Source organism: Phodopus roborovskii, unplaced genomic scaffold (genome assembly GCF_943737965.1).
Source record: "Phodopus roborovskii unplaced genomic scaffold, PHOROB, whole genome shotgun sequence".
NCBI classification, from domain to species: Eukaryota; Metazoa; Chordata; class Mammalia; order Rodentia; family Cricetidae; genus Phodopus; species Phodopus roborovskii.
The window spans coordinates 16,065,807-16,085,818 of NW_026126459.1; the positions used below are offsets into that span (position 1 = coordinate 16,065,807).

A 20,012-nucleotide genomic window follows, 5' to 3' on the forward strand; every position below is an offset into this window, starting at 1 on the left:
TGACCATTAGAAATAAAAGTAACACAAAAGAAACCAATAAACAATGAGCATTTTTCCTGCTTTTGGAAACCCACACATCTGACATATAAACTTTACAATGTACCAAGTAGACTAGGCTCACTGAGTTCCATTTTGTAATGGTCATGTGTGTGCTTGTGTACTAACATAAGTGAGAAACTTAATATCATATTAAGATTAGGTGATTTTATCGGGGCATTTTGACTGGTTTTTGAAAATAAATTCCTATTGTATTAAGCAGTGTATCTAAACATGCAAAATTCAAATACACTTACAATGTTAATTTTTATATGTATTTTGGATATAATTATTGATTTATTACCCACTGTCTTTAAGAATCAAATTCAAATTTATAACTTGTATTAAGCTTTGAGACAAAAGTAACAATTCTAATAATAACATGGAAATATTTTTTAAAATACCTTGATTGGTGGTAACTTCTATAACTTACCAAATAATTAAATATTTTACACAAAGCATGGTACTCTGAGTTCAATGAGCCAACAAGATAGAATGACAGAGAAAATTTCTACAAGTTGTCCTTGGATTTCTACATATAACCCATATTATACTGTCATATATGAGCATGCACACCCACATTCAAACACACACAAACACACACACACACACAAATGACTATTAGGTATATTTTTTTCCTTGTTTTAAAGGAGTGAAAGTAATAGCTAATATATCTATACATAGATACATAATACAGCATACATACTTACATCTGAAAGGATTTTGTTAGGAGAAAGTCATTTGCCAGTGCATTTTAGACCCAACAATGAGATTTTTGTCAAGCTACTATATTTCTGCCAAACTATTGAAATCTCATAATGAATTGAAACCACATAAGCAGACATACAACAAAAAATTAAGAATGAAATTATTGTCACAGGTATTTCCAGGAAGATTACTTTCATATTTTGAAAGCAAATCTTCTCAACCTTCTCTATCTCTCTCATCAACACAGTGCCACTATGGTCAGTGGAGTGTAGATTTCATTTAATTGCACTACTTTTGGTTAGATCTCACTATGCACAGGCCAATAGGAGGGTAAATATGCCATTATGTGGCATTGAAATATGGCAACACCCTACCAATGAAACAAGGCCCAAGGAATGAACTTTTCACACCAACAACTCAATCACAACAAAACATCACTCCTCTTGGATATTTGCAGATTCGGTACTGGGCTGCGCATGACAAAGAAGCAGCTGCTCACCGAGTTCAAGTCACCAGCCAGGAATATTCAGCCAGGCTGGAGAACCTTCTGCCCGATACCCAGTACTTCATTGAAGTGGGAGCTTGCAACAGTGCCGGGTGTGGACCTTCAAGTGATGTGATCGAGGCCTTCACCAGAAAAGCCCGTGAGTATCTTAACTTGACTTTAGACACACTCAGTGCTCCCACTTGATTAAAATGAGACCCTGATCATAGGTAAATGTGAAAAGAATGTTCTACCCAGCTGATTATACACTTTTGGTTTTCAGTGCCACTCCCTTCATCCTGCCATAGAATCTCTTCCAGCATTCATAGCTATTGTCGACAAGGGGGAACTTTGAAGTTTTTATTCTACTTCCCAGTAACTTTAGCAAGACCCCCCTCAAACTACAGACCATTAGAAAATCAGCTAGTCTACCCTCTATATTTATTAATTTAAAATTCTATGCAGCTGCATTGATAGCATACTAAAAGCACAGCTGTGTTCATTTTCTTATGCTTTATTCATAGATCATCATTGTGTAACATAGAGAGAAGCTAAACTGCCTAACACCATGGTGACTGCTCTCTGTTCTCTTTGTTCACATGACAAGTTTATCCATCCAGGTTCACTTTGGCATTCTCCTGGAGCCCAGCTAAATATGTATACAAAGGAACAATTTTATGCAGAATTGCAGAGACAGTCACAAGTATCTCTAAGACTGATTACCATTAGGGTTTGCAACTTTGTGGAAATCACTAAGCAGCATATCTCCTAGGATACTCACAGAGTCAGATGGTGCCAGACATGGTTTTGAGTTTTACTGTGCTTTCATTAAACCTTTGACAGCAGACAATTAGCTTTCTTCCTTAAATCTTGATTTTTTTTTACTTTGCAAATGGAATATTATTTATTGTTGTTGTCCATCCTATTCTCTTATTACAAACATGTTATGTCCAGAATGGTTCTACATAGACAGGATGCAGAGGAGACCACACCAAACCTTAAAACTTAAGATAAAACTGTTCAAAAACTATGTCTCCAGACAATAGAATAAGTGAACTGATAAAATTGAAAATGGTTTGTGTGGGAGCCAAATCTGATAGCATGGCTAGAAGGACTTTGGAACAATGCCCTGAAACCTAGAATATATATGATAAAAAAATAAGAAGAACCCATTTTGTAACAAGCTGAGAGAGGACTATTTGGGAGAAATAAGCACACAGAATTTGAAATATTTAATTTCAGAAACACCAATCGGACCAAAAATGGCTCTGAGGTAGAAGTTTACTGAACTAAAAATGTGAGGTACTTTGTAAGACATCATTAAAAGTTGGGGTATTTCTGTGATAATAATCTGTTTTTCTAAGTCAGAAAGATACCTAAATAATGCTATTTGAAACCATCATTCTGACTCCCATGCACATAAAGGACAGTGACAGTTAGAGTAAAAGCAGAAGAGCCATTCCAGAATTGAGAAAAGAACCATTGGCACCTAGTATGAAGGGCTACTGTAGAGAGAGTCCCCATTTAGAGTTGGCTGAACATATTGCTAACTTGAGGGTTAGCAACAAATGGAAGAAAAAAACAAATACCCTTAAGAAACTAGTCGCAGGCTTGTGCACTTTTCAAAAGATAGGATATATTCCTAAGAGGCAGACTTGAGGTTACACAACCTCAAATATAATTCATCCTTATTATATTTGAACATTGGACATTCAGTATAGACAGAAAGTTCAACAAACATTTAGAGGACAACAGATAGATTAGGGCTATAGACTGACTTGGAGTATATAAGTGCATGAGAAGTTTTACAGGTAAAACACAGATGTGTATAGAAGATCAAATCTGAAGCCCTTTCAGCACTTGGAAGTTGAACAGAAAGCACAGTGTTAGCTCGCAGTGATCAATGGGCAGAGTAAACAACAAAGAGACAGAGAAGTCCCTATAACACACAAGGGGTTTATGAAAAGAATGAGTGATCTAGAAAACCCCAGCTCTCGGGAGGCAGAGGCAGATGGATCTCTGTGAGTTTGAGGCCAGCCTGGTCTACAACAGCTAGTTCCAGGACAGTCTCCAAAGTCACAGAGAAACCCTCTCCCAAAAAAACAAACAAACAAACAAACCAAAACATCAACTCTGAAAAGTCAGAGAAAACTTTAAGAAATACATTAGATTTAGTCAAGATTGGTGACCTTGACTGCAACAGTCTGAACAGACTGGAAGAAAAAGAAATCAAATGAGACGAGAATAAAGACAATTTTATTTCTTGCCTCACAATGGAAGAATTAAGTGAACTCTCAAACATACAGTCCCATGTTGTATATATGAAATGATCCTCAGATTGGATCCTGTTGTTCACAGTATTCTCTTCAGCACCACAGTCCCACATGTGATATAGTTTGCAGAAGCAAGATTTAATCCAGTGACCACTCATTACCTGTTCTTCCCACAGCCCCCAGCCAACCACCCCGGATCATCAGCTCGGTGAGGTCTGGCTCTCGCTATATAATCACATGGGATCATGTTGTTGCCCTCTCAAATGAATCTACAGTGACAGGATACAAGGTAAATAAGAAGTGCCTAGTCTCCTCTTCATATAAATTTATTAATGTTGACATTGATGTGTGTGGCTTCAGCTATCAGGAAAATCCTTTTGGCTGTCTCATTCTATATATACAGCAAAGTCAAGACAGAATCTCATGAAAAATCTCTAGATAAGGAAAGGCTACCATAAATGCCCTTCCCGGATAGTGACATTAACAACTAACTTATCCACCATCGTGGAGCCCTCATCTAGTACCTGTTGGAAACTGAAGCAAACTCCCATAATTAAACACTGAGGGAGAGGACAAGACTAGGTTGCAGAAATGCAGAGAGACAGCTGACCTGAACAAGGAGGAGCTAACAGGCCCCCAGACTGATAGCTGGGAATCCAGGCCCCCCTGAATATGGGTCTCAGCTAGAAGGACTGAGCAGTCTAAGGGACCTCAGACAGTGGAACCAGGATGAATTCCTGGTGCACAAAAGGACCTTGTGGACACATCCCCCATGGACGGATACTCTCTTATCCTAGAGACAGGAGAGAAGTCCTGGTCCCTACTTCAAATGACTTGACAGATTTACATGACCCCACCTGGATGGCATTGCCCTACATGTGGAATTGGGGTAGGGGAGGGGAGTGGAGGGTGGTCAGGGTGCATGTGAAAGAGGAGAGAGGGTAAGAGGGAGGGAGGGTGGGAGAGGGAACTGGGATCAACATGTAAAATAATAATAATAATAATAATAATAATAATAATAATAATAATGTATAAAAAAGAAAACATATTTAATGGATTTTAAGAAAATTCAATGGCAAGTGAGCAAAACAAATATAATATCCCATTTAAAATTGGAGCTGTCAGAGTAAACATTACTTAGACAGGAGACAGAATGGGTTCATTTTTATTTGTTGGGGAGCACCAAGTATAGTATTGCCTTCCTCCCTCACTGTAAACTAAAAGGAAAGGGTTATTGCCATGGATTCTCAACAATCCATGCTATTGCATTAGCTATGTAAGCTGTAGGAATAATATGGAAAAGGCTTAAAACCTCTGTTAGACCACTTTAAAAATGTGTCAAGCTTTCATTTTATATTTTCCAGAAAAAAAAAGATGTATCTTTTTCGTCATATGTTTCTAGTCATTTCAAAACAAACAAAAGTAAGCAAGTTAACAACAAAAAGCACTTGAGGTTCTGGCACATGCTTTTGAAAAAATCCCAGAACAGCAGGACCTAGTTCTCAGGGAATGGAATCAGTGTGAATGATCCCTCAAAGTTTTAATGTACTTCTTTTTATGAATCAATGAGTAAGCATTGTGTGCTGATGTCAATACTAGGCATTGGCTCAGAATATGACTTCATTAACTATTCATAATTTGGGACTCTGTAGATACTCTACAGACCTGATGGACAGCATGATGGAAAGTTGTTCTCAACCCATAAACACTCCATAGAAGTCCCAATCCCCAGAGACGGAGAGTATGTGGTTGAGGTTCGAGCACACAGTGATGGGGGAGATGGAGTAGTATCTCAAGTTAAAATTTCAGGTAAGTCATCATTTAAGAACTGTTTCTGTTATGTTACCTGTGAGTGTCTATGCCCTATGCCTGGCTTCTCGGGAGTGAAGGTAGAACTGGCATTCACAACATCAGCAATTCCCTACATGAATTCAGATATCAAGCATGCCACAGAAATTGATGGTCTGTTTCTTAGGAATGGACAAAGTAAATTCATAATTCAGTACCTCTCAGTTTTGATTTAGATGTTAAAGCACCATTAAAAGTGTGTAAGATGAATGTGTCTCAGAACCCAACATGCATGATGGAAGATGCTAGAGGTGTTTACTGGATTGTGATCTCTACCTTATGTAAATATTGTGTTTTCAATTTGAATACATTTTTATAAAATCATCTTAAAATGAATAACACATTTAAAATATAAGGTATTAAAAGAAAAAATATAGACATAACATTATTTCAAACATGTATATAAAAGGCTTCTACCATTTTATGTTTTTCATAGATAATAATAAATTTTTATGATTTTTACTGTGTCTTTGTGCAGGTGAATTTAAATAATTAATTGGAATTTTGCTTCTTTATTGTCAAGCCTCTTTGAAAGTACGTGTTCCTTTCCTATAACTGTAATGGGAGTTTTTCCCTGCATCGTGGCACGGTGGTTCTTTCTTTTTGTGTACTTGATAAATGAAGGTGACGTCACATGACTTTAAAATAGTTTTCTAATTCTGAGCTTTAACAGCAAGCAGCATCACATTTGTTCCTTTAATGATGAACTTTTATTTGTTCCCTGGGGAAGTAGAACCTGCTTCATGGTTTCAAACCAGGTGTTTGTGTTTAGACCCTGTAACTATGCATGTGGCCAAGTGATGACAGCAGGTGGCCACTAGTGATGAGTAGGCAAATGCTCAACTTGTGACTTTCCAGGGGGAATAGCCTGCTTGGTAGTGTTGTCACCTCTCTGTGGTGTAAATAGCTTCACCTTTGACCTCAGGCTTCAATGTGATTTCACCAAATGTTTAAGCAAAGACTTTGCCTGGTATTACAGCATTACAAATTAATAGTATCCTATCATCCATGAATATGGTATAATCTCAAGATATCGGTAATATTAAACTATAGTAAAATAATTAGGCAGCAATATATTTTGAGTATATTTGCTACCTTTGCTTTACTCTTTTTAATATAACTAATATATTTTATGCAATTTCACTTTTCATGATGGTGAACTAATAATTACTTAAAATTTGATAATCGTTTGGCAGTTGGCTCTTAGGAGGAAGTAGAATTAATTTACACACACTACAGTGACAATTACAACAATCCAGTCTACACACACATCCTTCATTTGTAGAAACTGCAGACAAGTCTAGAATATTTCCCTCCATTACATTTGTCAGCTTCTCTTTTCAGAACCTCAAGTTACTTATTTTAGTCTAATCACAATTGTACAAAAACATTATGGAATTAATACATTGAAGTGGGAGATGTTTGAGAAATAGCATTACTCCAGAATTTTCTTATTAACATTTACATATAAACAAGCTTATAAGTTAACATCATTTGTTGTGAGCAAGATCTATACAAGCATATGTCATTTCTAGGCTTCCTTGCAAATTTAAAGAACATTAAAACTGTCTTTTGTTTCATTTTTTTTCTCAGAAGTCTTCAGGCTGGGATTTAATGTATTTCCTGATAGTAATGTCTACAAGCTTGTGTTGTCCCTCAATTGGACTATTACGAAATGCTGATAGTGAGGCAGGCACAGTTCATGTCCACACAACCTGCTAAGGTTTGTGTACCTCCTATCCACTTACTATCCCTGAGGAATTTACTTCAGTCATTGTGCCTTTTAGCTGTTTGTTTTATCAGGGTTCCTATTGCTGTGGTGAAACACCATGACTAAAGCATGTTGGGGATGTAATGATTTATTTGGCTTACACTTCCATATCACTGTTCATCATCAAAGGAAGCCATGGCAGGAACTCAAACAGGGAATGCATCTGGAGGGAGGAGCTGATTCAGAGACCATGGAGGAGTACTTCTTTTAGGCTTTCTCCCCATGTCCTGCTATCCTGAAAGTCTACCACCAGTCCAGGGATAGCAGCACCCACAATGGCTGTGACCTCCACCAGTCAACCATTAATTAAGAAAATGCCCGACAGGCTTGCCTGCAGCCCAATTTTATTGAGGCACTTTCTTAATTGAGGTCTCTCCATTTTAGATGACTCCAACATGTATCAAGTGAACTAGGCAACACAACATTCTCTCTGCAAAAATGAGGGGGTCTTTTGAGACATTATCAAATCATGTAGCTTTGCTCTCGAGTCCCATTGAACAAGCATCTAAAATTTTTACCAAGATTCCCAGTGTCCTACATAGTCTTTGCTGCCAGTCACTCTTCCCATTAATTTCATCTTTTGGATCCAGTGATGTTATGTCTACCTTGAGGCATTTGTGTTCCCTGTCTCTGCCTGGAGATTTTTTGCTCTGGAATGGCTGGTTCATTTCTGTCTTTTTTGTTTATGTTCAGATGTGAGTGCTTCAGAACAGCCTTCTATATTCACAAAATTTATCCAGTTCCCTGCTTAGACTAATTCTTCCTCACAGATTGATCACATACAGTAATTTCTTTGTAACATTTATGACAATTTAAAGTTATTCTGTTTATTAATTTATGCATGTTTAATGCCTCTATCATCCTGTTTTGAATCTAAGTTCATGGGAGTAAGGCTTGATTGCCTCATTTGCTCATTGGATTTTTAATATCCAGAAGAAAGGATGGCATATAACAGAATTTTAATAAATACCTGTTTCATTAATGAATGATTTTTACATAGAAAAAGAGCTCTGGGTACCCTAAGGATATTGTTTAGTTCTCTTGACATGAGCACATTTCCCTGAAAGACATGCACTTTGTATTCTGCAATGTGTAGTTCCACAAACTTAATTCATATAGAGGTTAAGACTGTATGTTAGGAATATCTTAAATTTTTTATTAGAAATGCAATACATAACTCTACTTCTCCTTGACCTGAACATCGTCTTCTGCTGTGATGAATTATTCCTCATTAAATGTTTCCAGTATGGCTTAAGGCAAGCAGAATACTATGATAGTTTCATCAAAAGTTTGGTACATCCAATAAACTCTACACTGTCTTGACTGTCTGTCACTGCTATACTTCATTATAAGTTAAGTTAAAATTACAGAAAGCTACAATATTATACATATTAAAGTTAGTATGGTAATGTATATGGTTTTATATCTGCTGGCAATATTAAATTATTGGTTAACAGTGATGCGCTATGGTCCACAGAGAGCCATCTATAAAATGAGTTATGTGGGAGCTGCATATTTTAAGCCTTGGTTTTCAGTTTTAGTTTTAAACAGACTATCTCAGCCCAAACAAGATGTCTTTCAGGGACATTTTAGTCTGAACTTCTTCCCAAGGGTGAGAAGTAACATTTGAAAGCTTTAATGTAGGGAAAACAGGATCAGATTTTCTCACTTGGAAAATCATATTGTGGATTCTTGAGAGAGAGAGAGAGAGAGAGAGAGAGAGAGAGAGAGAGAGAGAGCAGTTAAAGCTGTATAATTTAAGGAGATAAATTATAAGTTTATAGTTTATAACCACATAATGATAAAAAGCTGATGTTGTCTGGACCAGAAAGAAGTGTGGTGAAGTCTAAGCTTTAATTTGAAAGAGTGGGGCACTATTTCCTTCTGATTTAAAAAGTACTGTATATTCATTTTGTTACTTTATGTCTTCTAATAAATCAGAAAGCTAATTATTGGTAATAAATCTCAATGTTACTAGAAATGACGTAAGCATTTAATATTTTATAATATATTATGTTAGGTAACTCTAAGCTATTAAGTTAAACTCTATGTCCAAAGCCACTGGCTTTATACTGAAATGAAAAATGTGCTTTGTCTTTGCTCTCCCCTGAACAATAGAAGAGAAAAAAAGAGAGCACTGTGCAAGAATGTTGAATGTTTAACCACTTCATTTTCATGCTTTCCTTCCCAGTATCTACATAATACAGTATAAATAGATCAAAGATGAGAGCAAGGTGGAAACTTGATTCATATATTAAACTTGAAATCAATATTATTACATTCACCTTTTACTATTGATACAAGTCTTGCTGTGTAGCTCTGGCTGGCCCATCACTCATTATAGAAGATTGATCTCAGTTTCAGAGATCCTCATGTCTCTGCCTCCCAAGAACTGAGATTAAAGGCATGTACATCATGCACTTTTGCAGATACATCTCATATGGGTATTTTAAGGGTTTTGTTGACTTATTTGTTCTTTTTACTATCTTTTTTGCTTTTCTTCTTATTTCTTTTTAGACAGATTATCTTGTAACCCAGGCTGTCCTTGAACTTATTATGTAACTATAGGGAACTTGAACTTCAACTTTCCTGTCTCCATCTCCCACTGTATATCACCATACCCAGCAATATAAGGATTCTCAAAACCCCAGATTTTTCTGAGCTTCTACTTATGTATGATGTGTTATAGGTAGAGGGAAAGAGTAATGTACATGCTAGGTCTAAATTGACTTTATCTGTTTTCTTAATTGCAGAATGCTATGCAGTGCAATTACTACAAAAACTACAGCTTTGTGAATGTTTACTGCTATTAGAATAGTTGGTTAGTGTTATATCCATCCTAAGGACTTTCTTGAAAATCCATTGACATAATTTCATAAATTTTATTTATAATTAGGCCCAATCAGAAATAATTCCAGGAAATACACACACACACACACACACACACACACACACACACGTGTATGTGTATACTCTGGAAAATATAAATATATATTCTGGAATATTTTATATATATATATATATCAACATTTTGAAATAATCAAATATTTAGTATCCATATTTGAGGGAGCTAAATGGGAATCTGATAAGATTAATATAGCCTATGTGTTTTTTGGTTGAAAACTGGTTTCCATTTAAATTGACTCTGAGATAGGATCCCCTTCATTACCACTAAGCCATCAATAATATCTCAAAGAATTTTCCTCTGGAAAAGCCTTGTAATGAACTCCTGGATGTGTGTAACAAGCATAAAAATAGGGGAGAAATGATAGAATAAAACAACTAGAATAGATTTCAAGAGACAGTTCACAACCACACTTAATGACCAATGTGGTATGGCCCTGCCAATTTCCTCAGCCCCAGAAGGTTCATAGTTTAGCTTGTATTTGAGAAGTTTTGAACTAGTTCTATCTAGCAGCACATCTTATGGATTCCTCAGGCCACAGACAGAGTTTTCCTGAGTTACCACTAAGATTTTCATCAGCTGCAAGAAAGGTCACAGAGTAAGTCTCAGTATTTTCTTTGGTATATTTACTTAGGCTTTAGCCAGGACTCTGATGAAAATTTCCTTAAAGAAATGTATTGTAAGAACAGGAAGTTAGATTAAAAATAATACTTCAAGATGTGTTTATTTAAAAGTTTTTATTTATGGAGTACAACCTAAGTCTCTGGAATGGCCCTTAGGAAACAAAAGCCTTCTGGCAGACTCCCGTACTGTTTTGGTTCTATAGTGAGATGATTTAACTAATAAATCAATCAGTAACTGAGTGCATTTAATGTGTTGGACACTCTTCCTTTATATTATTTGTGATGTTGCAAGCCTTTCTGAAGCTAAGGAGAAAAGTAATAAACTAACCAATTAGCAAATTCAATAAAAATTACAGGATAAAACTGGTTGTTGATGTGTAAAAGAGGTAATGCTGGCTTTGGAAGGAAGGTCAGACCCAGACTCTAAGAATCAGAGTTTATTCTGAGACTTAATGGAAATGAACACAAAAGAGGGAATGGGCATGGCAGGAGAGGGAAGGGTGGGAAAAGTCCATCATGACCAGGAGACTGGCAGAAGAACCTGGACTTTTGTATCATTTGGTTTCAGAGACATGTGGGGTAAAGGTAGAGGTAAAGGAGGGCAAATGATCAGAATAGATTGGAATCCATCTCAGTGTCCTGCCATGCCCTATTCCATCTAATTCTCCTTGAAGACTTTTATTGGAACTTTCACTTACCAGGAGGAGAATCAAGTGCCAATTCACACAGTTTAGAAGCAGCCATTAGACATGCCAGTGGTTTTAGCCTACAGAGCACCAATCCCTCGCCCCACCCCCACCTCCTGCTTCTTTGTTGAGTACGTCTTATAAATATTTTTGGGATATATTCACCCCATGCTCTAACTGATGGGAGATGTCAATCTGTAAATATGTTTCTCGTATTGGTTAATGAATAAAGCACTGTTGGCCAATAGAAAAGCAAGATAGGCAGGACTAGGAGACAAGGAGGATTGCAGAAGTAGTAGGGAGGAGATTCAAGATGGAGAACCTACAGGGTAGTATGCCAGACTCTCTCTCTCCGGTAAGATAAGATCATGTGGAAACTTAGATTAATAGAAATGGGTTAATATTTAAGACAGAGCTAGCCGATAAGAAACTTGTAACAGGCCAACAGGATTATATCTAATACAAAATCTCTGTGTGTTATTTGGGACTGGCATGGCTGTGAGACCAGGCTGGCAGGGAAAACCCTACTCATAACACCCAAATCCTTCCAGATTCACTGCCTGTCCTTAGATGGTCTCAACTGCACCATTACAATTACAGAACAGAAAACCTCCAGGTACTGAAGTGATATGATTATGGCCTTTCAAAGGCAGAGCACAGACTTGGGCAATTGGTAAATAAAACAAAAGACGATGAAGGCATTTTACCATTAAAGATATTTTCTAGCATTTGCCATATATTTAAATTCATAGTTAGTTAAGAAAATACTAATTCATAATTTTTTTTACTACTGAAGTGAATGTTACTTTTCAGTAGCTATTTTTTGTTGTTGTTGGTTAGTTTTGGTTTTGAATTTTTAATGGGAAGACTATTTACTATGAAGCTAAAAATCATAGTGTTTGGTGAATCACTGGGTAGAGGTCATGGTCACACAGTGAATAATTAGTTAACAGACTTTTCACAAGGTAACAAAGTAGTAACCAGCAATGTTATATCTGCATCTCCTAGTCTCAGCAACACAATGGGGAAAAGACTACCAACTCTAGGAACTTCATAGTGTACCACAGGACATCCACTCCAAGCAACACATAGCACATCTTCCTCAAATATAACCTATCATGCTCATAGCCCTCAGTTGGCTCTTTTAGTATCTCATCTAGATTTAAGGTGTCAACAGCCCACACAAACACCACCACTTAGGGATTTCTTTGTGCCATGAAGTTAGAGTTGAACTCCATGGGATTGATGTCCTTGTGTGGAAGCAGTTCATGTTGTCACCTCTGTAGCTATTAATAACTGTATTTCTCTGAAATTCTATTCGTGCTCTTTTCTGTGATGTATATTAATAACTCTTTAAAATGTTATGCTTATTAATAAGCTAAGGCTGTAAAATTTTCAGAGTATTTATAGCAAACTTATAGTTGGTTACAGGTATCAGTTGATGATGTGATCCTTATATTAAGTGAGGACTTCTCCCCAGAATTTTAAAAATACTAAATGTTGAAATTTAAAAATTAAAAATATTAAATGTTGAACATAAACAATGTCACAAAATAATATCATTGATTTAATGTTCAAAATCAGAGATGCTAAAGAAGTGTTTGGAAAGGCACAAACTCCCACAGAGAGAATGAATAGTACCAAGCTCCAAACAGTACTTTCTCTCAGGGGACCTTAGGAACAGTTGGAAGAAACCCCTGGTGCTAGCCATGTTCTCTTTCCTTGGCTGTTATATAAGGGTGTTTGCTATCTTTTCTAAGTTGTGTTTTATAAAACACTAATTGACTTTCTGTATTCAAAGCTGTAACTCTGAAAGACCAGAATCTCCTCAGAAAAACTATATTTCAATCTGGTGTTTTGGAAATCTATTCATTTCCAGGGTTATTATAGGAAAGGGACATGAGATAGATAGTTTTAAAAATAGGAGGTGTTTTTTCTCGTTTCTAATCTAGAGGCTAGAAGCCCAAGATGAGGGGGATCCAGGAATGTTTTCTCCTGAAGTCTCTCTCCTCAGGGATGTTCCATCCTGCCTATTCACAAGGCCTTCCTTGCATGTAGATGTACATCTCTTACATTGACTCGAGTTTTATTAGATAAGGATTCATTCTAATGACTTAAATTTCAATGAGTTTATGTCTTTAAAGAACCTGCAGTGAAAATAGTCATATTCTGAGGTACTGGAGATTAAAACTTTGACAAATGGATTTTGGAGGCACAACAACAACACAATAGTCAATTGCAATTTAAGAAGACCCAATATTATTTTATGGTGAAGGCAAACATTTTTTCTAAGCAAATCTAGTAAGTTTTTATTCCAAAGTCTTTCAGTAAATATATCAATTATATGACATGGTGTTAGATGATGAGTGTAGAAGGGTAAGGGAGTGGCAACTGTTTTCAGTAAGAGTGACAGGAGAGACTTGTTCCAAGATACAGCTGGAAGGGACATGGAAAGGAGTGGGAAGTTACATCCATTTATGTAACCAAGACAATCATAAAGCCTTGAGATGAGAGGAAGTGTGGATGTACAAAGAAGCCTGTAGCTGCAGACAAGCCATGGGGAGGTCAGCCAAATGAGCTATGGAAAGCAGGAGGCACTGTGTCATCTGGACTTTGCAGGATTTGACTATGTTTTGGGTGATATTCCAAATATAAGGTGATGCCTTTAAAAACAATTAACCATGAGAATTAACATGCTAAGACATATATATTTTGCAAAAGATATTTTTCAGCTAGTCTTTGAGCATGACATGGGTAAAAATATTTGTGTATCTCTGGAAACAGAAGCCCAATGGTGATGGTCAGAGCAAAAAATAAATGCAATTTTGATGAGTGTGGGATCAGTAGAGATTAGAAACCATTATATTAATGGTGTGCTCAGAAGAAGACCCAATGAGTGTATTCTGATGATTTGATGAGAAGTGTGAATTAAAAATGTCTGATTTTGGAATGCATGTAAACTAGCAGACTCATCTACTGAACTGACCAGTAGAAACATTCCCTAAGACAGATCTGTCTTCTGAAAATACATGACAGGAGGTAATCAGGAGTCACGCTATGACCCAGTGTTCTTATTACACGCCACAGTCAGGTAGATGAAGATAGGGCTATCATGTAAACTGGGAAACCAAAGTTCATCAGAGAGCCAACTACATAGTTATATAACTTTATTTTTTTTTGCTTTGTGAAATTAAAGTACAGAAATTGAGGTGGCAGATGTTTGTTAGATACCCAAAGTTGTCAGATGGTGTTGTTAATATAACAAACAAGGCAAAGTACAGACTCATTACTTCTAACTACAGAAAAATATCTGAGAAGCATCTGTGTCCTGTAGAATACTTGGCATAGGCTTGAAATAGATGGGATTTATCCTGATAGGATCAGTGTCTCAAAAACTTAGAGTGGGTTTTACCCTCTTCTCCCACTTCCAAATCCTCAGCTCCACCCAGATTGCCCTGTCCCTGGTTTGTGGAGGCTTCAGAGATGTCAGGAATTATCTCTCATATGAAGATGCTAATAAATGCCCAAATATTGTTTATTAACATTCCATCTTGAAGAACATTTCCTAAAAGTCCTTCTGAAAACCTCTCCCCTGATATTCAAGACTGAGTCACAAATCTGTCCCTACACCCATCAGATTACATTTCCATGATATCTCAAAATGAGCACAGCTTATTATCATCTGAGGACAGTAAAACTTGTTTTGACAAGTGAACATTCCAACAAAAAATGAGAAATGGGCCAGCAAGGAACTGAGGAAAATGGTCTTGATTAATGTTAAAAGTCGAGAAAGAGAAACAGGGTCATGAGCAGCCTCCACAAAGATGCAGAGGAGAACAGTCAGTTATGGAAAGCCACCTTCCAAAAGCAAAACTCATTTTAACTCAAGCAGTAAGGTATAGTCATTTGAGACAGACATAGGGTGCTGGAGAATGGCTTAATGGTTAAGAGCTCAGAGGAACAAGGTTGGGTTCCCAGAAGGACTTTTGACTGCCGTGGCTATATTTAGAAGCATTTAGACAACCATAGCTCTCAACTCATTCTGTTACAGAAGGTGGGATCACTGTATTCTCTAGCAATGCTAAGATGTCCACAAAGCAACCATAGGAGCTAAGATCAAAATTCCAGTTCCCCTTCTATAAACAAAGACAAGAACTCACATTTTAACTACACATTATACAAGCAAAACCAAATGAACTCTTGTGAAGTACAGACTGGATGCTACTAAGTGATAGAAATTAAAACAATCAACTGAAAAGATATTTATCAATAATCTATTTAAAAGGATAATTTATGCTAAATATTATATTGTCCAAAGACTTTACAATAAATGAAGTCATTATAAAGCCATCTCCTTTGCAGTGTGTCATGTCATTACTCCCTTTAAGTTGTGGAGACTTCATCTGGTTGTTTGTTAAGGGACTTCATTCAGATATAAAATCAGAGGTAAACAATTTATATTTGAGTTAATCTGTGCCTGTACTTTGACAAACCAAATCCCTTCCATGTCAACTAACCACTTGAATAACTGATAAAGTCTCAAAAGGAGTGATATGAAACAGCACAACACCTACTTTCATGTCTGCAGCCCTGACAGACCTCAGACCTCAGAGGTCTGTCTTAATCCACTCTCACCTTGAAGAAGGCACTGTTCCATACCCACCCTTACCCAGATTCAAGGGAAGAATTTACCCACAACTACTGGAATATTAAGTAGCATACCAATGAGTATCTCCTGAACATTTTGTCTCACCAATAATTGGAAGGATGCACACACAATGTAGATTTTCTGTCCTGAACATGAGGATTCAGAACTTTCAACTTCATGTCAGGGCAGTGTTACAGGTTTAGCTATCTCTCCTAGTTCCAGATAATGGGCCCTGCCATGATCTCTTGTATTGACAGATGTTAAGACCAGCAGACTGTCTTTTTAAATTTCTGGAAAAGCAGAATGGAAAAGAATTAAATCTGTTTCTTTAGTTCAAATTTTTTGTATGTTTGTTTAGACACACAATAAGTGTGATGACAATTATAAGGTGACCAAACAGATTCTTTGTATTTGCCATAAGAACCTCTTTCTCTGTTCAATACTCCAAATATAACCCTACAAGAAAGACCAAAAATAGAACGAGTGAGTGCTGGTGGGTGTGCTTTGCGACCTCTAAAACCGAGTGCTAAGGGAGGGCTACCACTTCAATAAGTAAGAACACATTAGTTCCCAAACCTTCTCATTCACTCTGCATTTTACCACTACATCTCAAACCTGATTGGACTCAGAAGAGAAGGTAGAAACAGTGGAAAGATGTTATTTGTTTTATGAATCTGGCAAAAGAGAGTGGCATCTCAAGCCCCCAGGTTATCAAACAGTAATTGAGCTTAAGAAAGAATGGCCCTGGTGGCAGTTGGATACTTTCCACAAAGTGTACATGGACACTCTGTGGAACATTCTAGCGAGGAGTGAGTTTCACAGCCAAATTTAAAGCCTGGGCAATAACATGCTCTGATAACTGGAAATGTGAAGCAGAAATCCTGTGCCACCTGCAAATAAACAAACTCAGGAAGTCCATTGATGGCATGCTGTACATTGGATAAATAGGACCCTAAGTCTGGAATCTAAAGATATTATGTCTTACTTCAGGCTCCAAATAGTCTTGATAAATACTCATAAAATAAAACCTTTTTGAATCAACAAATTAATTTCATAACAATGGCTTATACCACTATATTTTTAAAAAATGATTCTCACACATCCCTAGTATATAAGTATTCCACATTCCATATTACAGCTTAAATAGGGTAAGAGCCTTTTGAAGGGCCAGTGTCTAATGGTATGTCTTACTGCAAACTTCATACTGCTGCCCAGCTGTCACCCTGATGTTTTAAGATGTAGTAAGCCAATTGTACAAGCCCTCATAATTGTAGTTTTACCTTACCAAAAATTTCTATCAGAATTGGAGTTTTGAGCACTGTTGCTTTTGTACTTTCCAGTTAATCATTGGTGGTCATTTTGTGGCAGCTGCTCAGTCCATTCTGAGAGGAAGTGCAGCCTGGCAGTCTGGCAGTCAACAGCATGGAGTAAATAACTCTGTAGTATACACTGCCAACAAACTACATACATCGCCAACAGTACAAATGGCTATTTTGCTTGGCTTCTAGATTCCTAATTGCCAAACAAGGAGAAGAGTCAAGGTTGTTAGTGGCTTTCACTCATCTAAAAAAAAAAAAAAAAAACCCACCTGAGCCACTAGTGCTTATATGATCAAGCTCTGAATGTATACATATAGACTAATACCATGTTTGAATACTATAAATAAGAAGAAACATAACAAATGAGTTTAAAATTTTTATGGCTCAATGTATTATATCCTTAAATATCATGGTTGTATTAGAATCAAAAGCTGCATGGCCAGAATGCTAAGACCTTCTGACTTAGAAGATGGAAAACTGTCATTTTGATAAGTCCTTGTCCACATCCTGAAGAACTGAAACAGCCAAAGATCACAAACTTTCAGAACTATGCTTGTGGTCCATGGTTACAAATTAGCTACTGACAAAACAAGGAGAGGGTCTTCAGTTTTTTTCTACCCTGCATAGATTAGAGCTTTGCTATCTCAAAGATTCATAGAGATAAGAAGTGAATTAAAATCAAAATATGCAAGTTGATACATAGACACTAGAAAGAAAAAAAAAAACACATCCTAAGATCAAAAAAGGAAAAAAATGAAGTATAGAAAAACCCTGCTGTGCCTAAAACTAAAATCTGTTTTATTTTCTTATTTTGCATAAGTTTTCTTTTCTAGAAGCTCTAAAACTAGTTAGAGTAGACAGAAGGTAGTGGTGCATGCCTTTAATCCCAGCACCTAGGAGGCAGAGGCAGATGGAACTGTGAGTTGGAGGCCATCCTGTTTTCTAAAAAGATGTCTTCTTTCATTGCATTTAACTTAACTTTTGTAACTTTATTTAATTTATTTTTAACTGGCAAAATAGTGTATATTTACAGGGTAAATTTGATATTTTGATCCAGAAATACATTGTGGATTCAATGGAACATGTGAGCATGCCCATCACCCTACCAAATTGCTTTTTTATAAGAAGTTTAAAAAAACTCTTTTGAGGGGTTGGCAAGATGCCTAGGTTAAAAAAAAAGAAAAGCACCTGCCTACAAGTCTGGTGATCTAAGTTCGGTTACAAAGATGGAGAGTGAGAAGTGACCCCCTACCAAGTTATGCTGTGGCTATCACACATAACCCACGTACACATATGCTACACACACACAAACACAAAGAAATGTGGAAAGAATCAAGACAATTCTTTGAACTATTTTCAATAAGGATGATAGACATTGTAAAGGTAATGATTTTAGTATATGACCTATTGAAAATTTATCCATCTCACTGACATGAGGTTTTACTGCATACTCTGTGTCAAATTCCAGGCAAGAGAACGTTCTGCTTGGGGGGGGGGGAGGTATAGGACTTAAACCTTCAATGTTAAGGTGTATGTAAACTTGGGGTAAGAAACCATAGTGTGGGAGAAACAAAGATCAGAGAAATGACTGAAAAACGAATCAGCTGATGCTGATTCTGAGCTTACGCTCATTCTGATGCTGCTGCTCTCAGAATTTCCGGCGTCCTAGTGCTGAAGCAAGCTGATAGAGGCTTTGTTTATAGGACAAACTCACCTGTCCTTCACTTAGTAGATGAAGTCAGAAATTCTGACAGGCTGAGAGATCTACCTGTGGCAATGGTCCTGGTATTACTTATGCTAGTTCACTGAGTAAAGTCTTCAGTTGTTTTATTTGTCTTGGTTAGACATAAACAATGAAAAACAGTAAAAGTTAAGAACCAATTAGAGAGATTCTAAAGAACTCAAGTCATTACCACAAACCTATTTTTCCAGTTTTCACAGTATGACTGCAGAATTACACATTACCACATTTGTAGGCATAAGTTTTAAGTGATACGCTCCTTGATGGAAGGATTACTGTGGTTGTCTACAAATTTAGAAGGAACTATTCACCCATGTTGCTTTGACAGATTCTCAGTGTTTATTTACCCTTCATAGGATAACAGTGCTCTTACTGCCGTAGTCCACAATGCCCTTTTCCCTGTGGAAATGTGTTAGTTCTCCAGTGATGAATTATAGCCATCAGGTAGGTGTGAGGCTCATCCCCATAATCCTGGTGCTTGTAAGATTGAGGCAGGAGGATTGCTTGAGTTCCTGCCAGCCTGGACTACATTGTCTCACAAAACAAAAGCAAGAAACATTTTGTAAAGTGGCCATGACTAATAGGCTAGTATTTGAGTGAGGAATGGAAGCTGTTCTAGGTTTGTTAAACCATAGATGACCATTAACTCAGCCACAGTTGTTGATCTAGGGGGAGGGAGGGTGACTAAATATTTGCATATTGGATTGACCATGAAAGAAGATGCTCTATATTTGCTATTAAAAAGATGGGTTTGTAAGCTAGGAGTTCAGCTAGGACTTCACATCCACTTGGGACAGGTGTCTATTGAACAGGACAATGTGTGTCAAAGACACTCTGGAGCTAAGGCAGGGCTGGGAAGTTCATGATTGAGCTCTAGTATCTAGGGACAGTACATTGTTACTTTCTTCCTTCAGTTGTATTTCTGTTATTTAAGTCAAAGACACTTGATTACTGAAACAGAGAGAGGTAA

At 36.9% G+C, this 20,012-nt stretch overlaps 1 protein-coding gene across 2 annotated transcripts in view; it reads left to right on the plus strand.

Annotated features, from left to right (window-relative positions):
- Cntn1 (contactin 1) overlaps positions 1–20,012 on the plus strand; it is a 258,096-nt gene that overhangs the window by 229,027 nt on the left and 9,057 nt on the right. For both annotated transcript variants that reach the window (XM_051189700.1, XM_051189701.1), the window contains exons 21-23: positions 1,202–1,388; positions 3,678–3,790; positions 5,154–5,310. In XM_051189700.1, the coding sequence (XP_051045657.1) occupies positions 1,202–1,388; positions 3,678–3,790; positions 5,154–5,310 (457 nt within the window). The remainder of the gene's footprint in view (positions 1–1,201; positions 1,389–3,677; positions 3,791–5,153; positions 5,311–20,012) is intronic.